The sequence below is a fragment of the Myxocyprinus asiaticus genome, chromosome 32 (genome assembly GCF_019703515.2).
Source record: "Myxocyprinus asiaticus isolate MX2 ecotype Aquarium Trade chromosome 32, UBuf_Myxa_2, whole genome shotgun sequence".
In the NCBI taxonomy this organism is placed as follows: Eukaryota; Metazoa; Chordata; class Actinopteri; order Cypriniformes; family Catostomidae; genus Myxocyprinus; species Myxocyprinus asiaticus.
Window position 1 is genome coordinate 18705248 of NC_059375.1, and position 12209 is coordinate 18717456.

General features: G+C 36.2%; 1 protein-coding gene across 3 annotated transcripts in view; it reads left to right on the forward strand.

Moving 5' to 3' along the window:
• The window catches only part of LOC127423278 (supervillin-like), a 95009-nt gene that overhangs the window by 36506 nt on the left and 46294 nt on the right, over nucleotides 1-12209 (forward strand). For all 3 annotated transcript variants that reach the window (XM_051667441.1, XM_051667443.1, XM_051667442.1), the window contains exons 3-4: nucleotides 5519-5553; nucleotides 9149-9210. In XM_051667441.1, coding sequence (XP_051523401.1) covers nucleotides 5519-5553; nucleotides 9149-9210 — 97 coding nt within the window. The remainder of the gene's footprint in view (nucleotides 1-5518; nucleotides 5554-9148; nucleotides 9211-12209) is intronic.

The window sequence follows — 12209 nt, forward strand, 5'->3', positions numbered from 1 at the left end:
ATGTACTGTACCATGATTAATCACGATTCAGAAAACTGTGTGATTTTCTTGAATCAATTCACAGTCCTGTTTTTTATCTTTAGGATATGTATTTGCTCTGAAATGGCTTAAAGGGGTGTGTGTTTTTTAAAAAAAATAAAATTTTTAATTAGTGGAACCATAATTTCAACATGACAGCCATTGTAGGCAAGTCGATTCAAAACATTTAATGCAAGAACATGCCGTAAAAATGAAGTGAACATTAATCACTCAATGAGCACAAGGAAGAATATTTAGTAATTTTTATTTAATCAACTCTAACAGCATTTTTGCTGCTGAAGTTTAAATCAGAGACGCTATTAATACATTTCTTTCCTCACACTCTTATACTCGCACATTACGAGACAGGGATGGGTTGCGCAATTAGTCAAATGACACGTTCTTTGGAAAACGTAAAAAAAAGCACATTAAAATTATCACGATAATCACAGTGTTGCGTAATCGTTAGCAAAATCAATAAAAATATATTGCGAGTATTCTATATATCACTTAGCTCTATTCTCTTTGGTTTCTCTTTCCCCCCCTTACATTTCTTTTGTTGTTTGAACTTTTCTCAGTCTTTCTATTCCATCTTTTTCCTTTCTTTCGTCTTTGGTTTTCTGTTGGATAGGATGAGTTTGTCCATGTCTCTTGATCTATCTCTGAGGACTGTTATCGAGTCAGGTGTAGAGTTATGTTTGGATGTCCACTGGAGTGATGGTCACAACAGTCCCAGGGCAGGAGATGGTTCCTGAAATTCTAGAGCTTCTTCTCACACTCAGCCAATTAACGATGAGGAGATTCAGGGAGTCAGAAGAGTCGCAAAAATTTTAATGTGTATGAAACAAGGGTTAAAATGGGCAAGGAGGAGTCGGGAACCGGACGAACCATCAAAATAATGTTTAATGAAAACGTAAAAAGACACAAACAAATACACACACAGCAGCTGCATGTGGCTCTCTCTCTCCCAAACTGCCGCATCCGGTCCGGCTCGGCTTTATCCCTCTCCTCGGCTGATTTGCCCAATTCTGGGCCGGCTGTGCACACTCACGGCCCGGCCCCGCCCTCCTCTTCGTCACAGTGTAGTATAAAGCCTTAAAGATCCCATGAAATGGCTTTTCTGTGCTGCCCTGATATGTCTGAAATTACTAAATACAACATTAAAGTATAAAATATTTGCTAACAATATTTTGCACCAACTATTCATATTGAGTCTAATACAGAATTTCTGTCGTTCTTTGAAGAAACTTTTGAGGGGACTCGGTGCACACCACCTCTCATGTGACTTAAGCACGTTGGCATGTTCACGCTAGAACTGACGTGATATAACCGGGAGTGCAGCTCGATTTGTTTAGAAGCTTCATTGGGTTTGCTTTCATTTGAACATGCCAGCGCGCTTACGTCACACGAAATGCGGTGTGAACCGAGTCCCATCGTGGATGCGCGTCGGAGAGCAACCTGAAGTAAACAGTTATAGTGAAAAATACTGAAAAATGTATCTGTTTCTCACCCAATGTGATCGTATCGCTTTAGAAGACATTAATTTAACCACTGGAGTCGTATGGATTGTTTTTACTATGATTGTCTGTTCATTTTGGAGCTTTAAAGTGCTAATCCCCATCCACTTGCATTGTATGGAGCTACAGAGCTGAAATATTCTTCTAAAAATCTTTGTGTTCTGCTGAAGAAAGTAAGTCATACATATCTGGGATGGCGTGAGGGTAAGTAAATGATGAGAGAATTTTCATTTTTGCGTGAACTATCCCTTTAAGTTTGACTATTGCATTACATGGTCATGGTATTTAGAGGCGTTTCCCCTAGTGGAGCATCTTTTAAACATTAATGCGATGCTTTTCTAGCATTAATCTCTACACTCTAAAAACAGAAGGCATTTTGTCTGTTTCTCAGATATGATCTTCTGTAGACTCATTGTAACACAACACTCAGTCTAGTCTCCCTGGGAAAATGAAACTATATGAGCTCTTATTCACGGTATTACCAACTTAAATTTTACTGGAAGGACAATAGGCTTTGGGGGATAGACGAACAGCCTCTTCAATGAGTTGTACTGTTGTTTAAAGTGTTTTGAATCGTTTCACTGCTGAAACATTGAGAAAAAAAAAAATCTTTCTAAAATGTTTAGAAGATAAAATTTCCAGAAAACATGATTTGTGGAAATTTAGATCTATAGGAGCTTTATACAGCTTTATACTGTGCATGCCATTGAAGAGACTTTAAATCTGTCCTTCACAGACTCGTTTTCATTCACAGCAAAAATCAAATAAGACGCTAAAGTGAATGTCTATTGGACTGCTGATTTCCTGTTTGCCTCAGGGTGTAGATAAGCTTTCAGCCATATGTGCTGTCTGGTAAAGAGTCCTCAACATCATTTTTACTTTATTTTTTAAATGATTTTGAACATGCTTGTGCTGTTTTTTTCCTGAGCTGTGAACAAGATTTGCTCCAAAACCTAGTGTGCCTACTGCCTACATTGGCAGCTACCTTCTAAGGGGCCATTTAAACAGAAATGTCTGTGCGTTGAAAAAGCTAGACTCCGCAACAAATGGAACAGAATGCAGGTGTTGCAAGATGCGTTTTTAAGTTTAATTTCTTTTAAAGGTGCATCCAGTAATTTTTTCCTCCATTTATCAAGTTTTACTCCTAAAGAAATAAATAGCAATTTTGACAGGAATTGTCGCAAGGCGTCACTGTAAGTCCTACATAACACAAACAAAAAAGTGCTCCTTTAAATTTACACAGTGTCTTAAAAATATGGTGCACGTGCAAGTAAAAAAAAAAAAAAAAAGAACAGTAAACAGTAAAAACACAACAGTAAAATACATCTGTCTAGCGCATGTTTGCTTTGAAAAGCAACATGCGCAAAAACGCATTCGGTGTGTCTGAAATGGAATACTCTACATAAGGCAATAACTCCATCCCAGTAGCGTGCCACACAGGAGACTAGACTCTCAATTCATTTACATGTTAGCATGTTGCTAAGCTAATGCCGTGATTCTCTTAATATGCAAAAATATAAATAAAAAAATAATAATACATAAATGAATACAAAAAATACATAGCACAAGCAAATATTAGATAAAATAATACATTTTAAGTACACTTAACTATTTTGATTCTTCTTAGTATCTAATAAAATATTTATAATCTAGCCTCATCTGCTATCTTGGATTTATTTTTTCACTATTATCAGACTGCTTTCTTTGCAGTGGATACCAATGGATGTGATGATGTGTTAGTATTTGTGCAGAAAGTATGTAGGTAAAATAGTGCCTAAATGATTTGCATGCGCAGAGTAAGGTTTGTGAAAGCGTAAATCAAATCAAAGAACATTTTGTAAAGGTGAAAATCAAGTTTCAAGCATTAAAAAAAAACAAAACAACAAAAAACAATTATTAGCAATACTTTAATGCGTTGTATAAGTGTAATTCATGTGTTGTGAATCTGTAATTTCATATTAACACAAAGTAAATTGTGGTCTGTATTCTTCTTGTGACTTTTTTTCACGCTTACACTTTTGGCACTGTTTTTGCACCTAAACATGGCCATATTAAACTTAAATATTAATACATACACTTTCTTTTATTGTAAGAGTAAAGTTGAGCTGACATTTTATTGATATAAATATGATTCTCAATCTGGTGTTCAAATGTTTCTTCTTGTTGCTGTTCATTATTTTAATTATATTTTAATTACTTTCAATTATCATTGGCATGGCAAATGGGTGGATGGATAAATGGAACTGGCTGCTATCATAGAACTAATTCTAGAAAAGAAAATTATATAAATAAACTCTGTTTATCTATCTGTTCAGAGAGTTTCGTTTTATGTGGCTTACTTTATTAATTTGTTTTCTTGCAGGAGTTCTATGATACCAGCTAATTCATCAAAATGCCTGCCAATGATAATTAAATGTAAATATAATTAAAATTGCCTAATGAACAGCAGCAAGAAGAAACATTTGAACGGCAGATAGAGAATTATATATATATCAATAAATGGTGTCGGCTCAACTATACTCTCACAATAAAAGCATGTGTATGTGTTAATATTTCAGTTTAATATTTAAGAGAGAAGAGACACCCAGAGGCACGACACTTGGCCATATGAAGAAGCAGCTGTCTGTCACGTTCATAAACCAATCAGGTCAGAGTAAACCGGTCAAGGAAAACCTCATTTGATTGGATACTAGAAGCAGGCAGACCCGCCTTCCTCCTGTGCTTGCAAAACTCTTTTCAGTGAGAAATTTGTGCCAAAAGTGTGAGCTCAACAAAAGGGAAGACGGAACAGTGTATCGGATTATTTCTGGAAAATGTTTATGCCACAAACACAAGTCATTTGCATGTTTGCAGTAGTTTATTTTACACATACAGATTGATTCTATGCGGTCAATCAGTTTTGCTGTTCATTGCACCCTTTCTTTGCTTGCATATCGCTGATTGCAAGTTTGCAATGTTTTTGGTTACGTTTAGGCGCATAAGCTGTGCCAAAAGTGTAAGCGCGAAAAAAAACAAAAAAGTCAGAAGAATACAGACCACATTTACTTGGTGTTAATATGAAATTGCAAATTCACAACAAATGACTTACACTTAAGAAAGCATTAAAGTGTTGCTAATATTTTTTCTTACGCTTACAACTTGATTTACACCTTTACAAAACCTTCTGTGTGCATGCAATTTATTTTTATGCTTGGAATTTAATTTACGCATTCACAAATCTTATTCTGTGCATGGCAATTTTTCTATCACGCTTGTAACTTCATTTACGCTTTTAAAAAATCTAACTATTTTACCTTCATAAAAAAAGAGGTATCTTTGGAGGCAACATAATTAAGATTCCTAATTTGTGGAACACATTTTTGAACCAAGACCATATCTGTGACGTCTTTAAATGCTACCTCTGTAGGCAGCTCACTAGGTTTTCGAACAGAGCAATACAATTTTCCCTGATTTAAATGTTTTCACTGCTTTTATTGTACTTAGTTAAATTTGGCAGTGTTATGGACAAAAAACATTTTAATTGTGCTGTAGACCCCCATTCTTCATTTATAGTTTATTTTTCATAGCATAACAAAGTTCCCTAGAGGCTGATCAGACAGCCAGCTATAAGTCGTGGAGCCTGCACGACGATAAAGGTATCAAGCGTGACTTCACAAGGTCTAGATTGGCCTGTTGTTACACTTCCTCAGAAACCTCATACCTCATTGCAGTGCTTGCATAATGTTTTTTCTGATGGGCTGTACTTACCACGTGTAGTGTATGGTTTCTCATGTGTCTCTGCCAGTGTATACTGTCCTTATCTGACTTAAGGTGGACAATGGAAGTGCTGTAAGGGGGTGGCTGAGCAGGGATAAGGGTTTCAGGTGAAGCTTTGTCATCTTTTGTGTGGTTTCCACATATTAATCTATGAGCTCATTAGTCTCTCTCTCTCTCTCTCTCTCTCTCTCTCTCTCTCTCTCTCTCTCTCTCTCTCTCTCTTACAGTTCGTTGGAAGCAGAGGAAGCCCAGAAATCAAAGGGTAAGTCTTGTCCCCCTTTCATTTGCTTCAAAGAACCTTTTTATGAAACACATTTCTTTTCTCTTTGCTCCATTGTGCCTCACTTTCCTTTTTTAAAAGAGTGGAGAGACAGTGCTGTCCACACATACAGCTGGAGAGAATCTTGTGAAACACACAAACAGGCTCACAACACAGATGTGCTGTTATTCAGAGAGAGATCAACTCCCTGACAATTCAAGATCTCTGTTTCTTGAGGGTAGTGATACTCTTATGTCAGGCCCCCTGGCCAGATTCGGACCTGGCAGGGTCTGGAATTTTGGCAGGGAATTGCTGCGTAAGAACCTAGTCTACATTGCAGTGATGCGACACAACAAACTACAATGATTCCAATTGCAAACTGCTGCATGTTCGCTTTCAGTGTGAACAGCCTTGTTGATTATAATGGGAGCATTGTAGTTTTGTTGCATTGTTTGCTTACAGTGTAGATGGACTGTTAATTGTCCAGATACAATAAAACATGTACTTTAAATACATAAGGAACTGAATATTTAACTGAATATTGCTGAATTCGATTATCTCTTACATCTTAATTTACTTGCACTTTAAAAGTTATATTTTAGTAGTACTAATACAATAATTGAATCTTTTTAAAATGTCATGTACTGTAAATGCTGTAGTTCGACTGAAATTGTACCAATCCATTCTTTGCTCAGTCGGACTTACAGATCTAGATGATGCGATTATATCTTGGCTTCGTCCAGCATGTATACACCCTAATCTGACCACAGTTTGACAAGCTTTTTCTCCACATTTCAGAGCATGCCTTGCATGCATGCTTTGAAAGACAAAGGTGATGTGCTGCGTGTATTCTAAATGTCGGCTGATGTCCTTCCTTCATTTACAGTTATACATTGTGACATGTATACTTTGATAAACAGATGAAGACTTTTTTTGAATGCATTTGTGTGCAATTGAGGTTTGAATATTTCAATTTAGATGTCTTTTTTTTTTTCTGGAAAATATAACGTTTTTTAAAGACTTATTATAAAAATGGTTATCAAAAAAAATGGTAATCCAATGGTTACTTATAAAAGATATTTTAATCAGCACTTATGATGGTTTTGAAGAATGAGGTGATAAAAATGTAGCTCTTCTTTGTAAGCATGTGCACAAGTAATTGATTAATCGAGTACTCGTTCAACTTTAAATATTAGAATATTGCAAATAAAAAAAAAAAATGTTGTGCCTTTGCATGCCGTGAGCAACATTTAAACTGCTTCTCTCACCTAAATTTTACCATTAGTTCTCCCAAAAAGAACATTCTGCCATTATTTAAAGTATTTGTATTGCTTCAGAAGACTTGGAATATATGTTTCTGCATGAGTGCAAATGTCTTATTTCTGCATGTGCTCATTTTTTCAATAGAAAATTTGGTTCAAAAGTTGAAGGTTGAACTTAAATTCTAAATTTCAAGTAATCGATTACTCGCTTTTTTTGTGTGTTTATGTGTCAACTACAAAATTACTCTAAATGCCCATCCCTAGTCCTTTGGTTGTTGGTTACTGCATTTTAAAAGTTAATTAAAAGATAATTGCCAAATTATTAGTTAATTATGATTACTCTTACCAGGTCATTTTATTATTTGTCCCCTGGTCACCAAGTTTTTTTAAGTGGCCTCTAAGCAAAGTAATTTGAGTATCCTTGTTTTAAGAGGTTGTTCGAGTTTCTGTGCTGCATTATATTTCTCTCCTTTATGAAATGTTCCATAGAGAGTACAATGCGGTGAGGTAATTCGTTTGAATGTGTGAACTCAGCAAATTTTTGGATTTGTTCACATCACTAAAAGCTCTGGAGGAGTTAAGCATTTTTGTGAAGTCAGCTTGCATTTCTTTGGAAAGTCAACCCACCCCTTGAGGATCAAAAGCAATCTGATTGACAATACAGTAAAAAAACATAAAGGTCAAACTGGACAAGGCCAATACTATCATCGGTTTCAAAAGAGCTGACTCATGGACCACCTATTGTTTTACTGCATTATTAAAACAGAAACAGAAAATACATTACTGCTGTACAGTACACACAGACTCTTAAAAACACTGTGCAGAGAGCAATTCTAGGGGATAAATATCAGTTCTTATAAAAAGAGTCTGAGAGTGAAAACAACAGGAACTGTTAATTGACAGGTGAAATTGATGCTTGAGTTTTCAAGGGCATTGAGGACCATGTTCTTTTGCAGGAGTGAGAGGGTTTATATGGGTTCGGAGCTTCACATTTAAAGCCGATACACTCATCAGAAGCTCATCCAAGACCGTTGAATGGCTCATCTGTTCCACTGCAGCGGCACATGAAGTTTTACCACAAAATGATGAAAAATATCAGCTAGAGAAAGGCGAATGCTAATTCAGTACACACATTTTCACTCACCGAGAAAAAAGTAGTTTTTTCTATTATGTGTGATGCCTAACTGCTGTGTTGCAGATCATGGTTGACAAATGGCAGCAATAGCTAAACAACAGGCCCATTTCCTGCTTCCCTTTGCTTGAAGGTAAAGTGTGAAATGTATGTGTCTCTAGTGGTAACAAATGGAATTGCAAAAAACAATGGTTGTTTTCAAACAGGACTCCCAAACACTCTGCTGTCTTCCATTGGTCAGCCAAACAGATAGTCCAGCCCCAAACTCACGCCATTAGTAGAGCCAGTATTGTTGTGTCGGACTGGTCTGGATACTCAGAGCAAATGTTTTGATGGTGCCAGAGTGTTTTAAATTTTCAGGAGAACCAACCTACCAAGGACTTACTTATAGTTCTCAAATTAAGCTGGGATAGAAAGTATTTTAATATCGAAAAAATGACACACTTCACCTTTAATATCACCAACCTTTTTGATGATGTGAACCATTTAAGAGAGTTGGAAGAGAGGCAAAGCAAGTGAAAGTGTGCAAGTTGTGGTTGTGTTAGGTTTCCATTACTTTTTCCTAGTTAGCAATATATTTTTAGCATTTTGACATTTGCAGTTGTGATGTAACATGCCTCCCAATGTAATGTTAAGTTAAATATTTTACTGTACATGCAAACTATGCCGCTCCAATCATAAACAACCATTTTCGACTGGTTGTGTTGCAATAGTTCAGGCATTAAGAGTGCATGAGTGCTCATTTTCACACATTTGCTTTTACCCAGAGAACTGGTCTTACCACGCTTTCACTGAACAGGTGGTTTTCGTATGTCCATTACTTTGTGGCCCAAACAGTGTGCTGGTGTCAAGAGATGTACTTAACGATAAGTGTTTCTAGAAGAGCATAGAGTGTGTGTGTGTGTGTGTGTGTGTGTGTGTGTGTGTGTGTGTGTGTGTGAATGTGTAGGTCTCTGTAAGAGGGTTATTTTTCTATTGAATCACAAAAGCAAAACAAACTGTGGCACTAACCTCATGGGAGAGTGACTTCATTCAGTGCATTTGATGTTTTATGCAGTAAGAGTAAAGTTTATTGCACGTTGAAACAACAAAACTGAAACAGATGGATAATGACTTCAAATGAACTGATGGCCTGGATAGCTGCATGTATACATTTGTGTTTGTGCACGCTCTGACATTCCTGTGTGTTTCCGTGTGTTGACAGACAACTGGAAATCAGATGACGACGCCAAAACCGGTGTGCCTGCCAAGATGTCTCTTTCAAAAGTAAGTGCTCTTTGTCCTTAAATGCAGCAATAGACATCTGATTCGGCTGTCACCATGCATCACCTCTCCTCTCATTTTCTTTTTCTCTCTCACAAACAAATTTACACCATTGGTTGAGCCAAATGTTGACTTACCAGACAGCTCAAACAAAATGCCACAGAGCATACACTCTTCATAAGTCAACCTATGAATGGCTTAGTTGTACAGTACAGTGATTGTCTCTGCACATTATACTGTGATAATATAAATTATTTTAACCAAAAATTAGATGCTTTACCTTTAATTGCTGGCCTGAAAAGCAGTTCATATTGAAAACATCAGTATTCTGATAGAATGTTACAACTCTTTAACAACCACAACTTTACAACCCAAAGACAAAGTCATGTCTTCCCTTTCAAGTTATGATTAAGATGTATGCGTCATGTTATTATGTAGACATCTGGTCATCCAATTTCATGACAGGAAATGATTTTTGAAGATCTTTACACTGAATTAAATGGATTGCTGTCAGACGAGCTCTGCAGTTGTTCTGAATGGAGCTCTCTGTAATGCCTGTCAGCTGTGTGCCATTATGAGAATGTCTGAAATTTGGACTTGAAGATGTCCAGGTGTCCTCAAGGACACTTGAGCGAATACACCATCGTTTTTGTACCCAGAATGTTTTGGCTCCACACGCAAGGCTCAATATATCTTTTTTGCTCTGTCAAGAGACTGTAGGAGTGGATTCACAGCCCTTCAGATGTCTCCTTTAGCACTAAATAATAAATGTAATACATTACCGGATCACATTTTTCAGTTAAAATCTTGTTTGAAGAAGGGAATGATCTAGAGTTTTACTAGCTGCACGTCAGATGAAAATACTGAAGTCTGAAAAAGGAATGTTTCAAGTTCAAAACAAGTCAAGCTGTCGCAACAGCATCTGTGACATGCAGTCAATTGCCACAGACAATAATTTTTACTTGTTCCTCATTTTGTAAAAGCAAACAAAAATCATATATACAATAATACACTTACAATGGAAGTTTATGGGGAAAGGCATTCCAAAACAGAAATGTGCAACTTGTACTTATTAGGGATGACCCGATACCAATACTGGTATCTGAATCAGGTCCGATACCACACTCATGTACTCTTACTCGTGCTCATAAAAATGCTCAGATACAAAAAAAACTATACCATCTGATATACGAATGTCATTACGTAAACAGCCAGCACACAAATTCTAATCACGTTATGTCCTGGTGAGATTATTTAACCACAAAAGCTGCAATTTAATGAGATAAATATATAGTTTACTTTGCATGTGCAGCGTGCTTCAAATGTGAGCAGAGCACTAGTGAATGTCTGGATAAAGTGTTGTGCTGACTCTGGCTGCTCTACACGTACTTTTTTTTTCTCCCCAATTTGGAATGCCCAATTCCCATTGCACATACCTTTTAAAGCTACTCCTTGGCTCATACTGGGAAAACACCGTCATGAGCATTGAGGGCTCTGTTTGTTGCAGATGACAGCAAACAGAGCGCAAATACATTGTAGCACGAGGTACATTCAGAGTACATACTTATTTAATTAAATAGCAGGCTTTTGCAGTTTAATAATCACTTTGAGTCACGTAGCGCCCGGATTTTTCAGACTGAAATGCTACTGTTGTCACACAGAAACGCTTCAAAATAAAAGCTCTGTCAAAATAAAAGCTCCATTTAAATGAAAAAAAGGACAGAAATATATCACTGTTGTAAAGTTATGTAATATTTACTGTATTACTACTACTACTACTACCACTACTACTGATAATAATAATGAAAAATCAATGATAATTGTATTATATTTAAGCAATATATCACATCTTTGATGCTCTGTTGTGCAGCACTATGTTTGACAAAAATAATCCAATGCTGTATTTTGGATTGTGCTGTATAAAAAATAATACAACATTATGTTGAAAATGAATTGTTATTTTCAGTTGATTAAAGTTTTAATTCATTTATTTAAATGCCATTTTGATGATAAAATTGAAATAATCTGTTGATATGAAGTTCAGAGAAAAATAAAACAAAAAATCAGGTATCAGCCGCGGCGAGTAAGCAGTACATTTCTAAAATTTCCTTAATTGTTAGTAGTGGCACTACTGTTATAGGTAGATGAACGGCTATGCATTAAAGTGCAACAGTAGGGTTCTGAAAGTAAAAATCCAATTCATTATCTCCATATTAATTGCATAATAACATTATTATATTCTACAATAATAATAATAATAGTAGTTAATTTTATATTAGCATAATATAGTATAATATTCAGTTTGGCTTGGCTGGGTTCTGTTTTATTGCACGATTCTACGTTTAGTGTGAAGACTTAAGGTGCATGTGTTTTATGTTTGCTCTATAAGTGACATGAACAAAACAGACAGTTATATTGCTAATAAAAAAAGCCCTACCTGTGGGTGGACTTTTCTCTATATTATCCCTTTTAAGGCTGTCAAATTAAAATTCTAATATTCGTCGAATTTAACATACAAACGCACATTCAAATGCTAAAACTGTGCATTCTAATTTTGGATGTTTGCCAAGCACTGACGATGGCTCCAGACCGGTTGCGTTCTTGCACTAAAAAGGCTAGATGCAGTGCAACAAGTACAGTATAACAGAACGCAGGTGTCTCGGGATGCATTTTTAATGGTTGAAGTTCTTTTTAACTTGACAATGCATCTAAAAAACACAGCGCTCCTACACGAGATGCTGAATAAACTAAAAAACAAACGAGTGGAAACTAGATGGACATCAAAGACGTCCATCTAGAGCTGGTTTACATAGAAAAAAACAATTGGTAAACTGTGTGGATGAATGCAGAAGCATTTGCTGTGTCGACCCCTTAAGTGGAGGTCTTTGGCAGTTGCATTTTGCTCTAATATAGGTGTTTTTTTTTTTTGTTTTTTTTTTTAGATAAAGCAATGGGTTTTAAAACACTTTGTGAGGGAAAGGAGTTCAATTTAAAAATGTGCA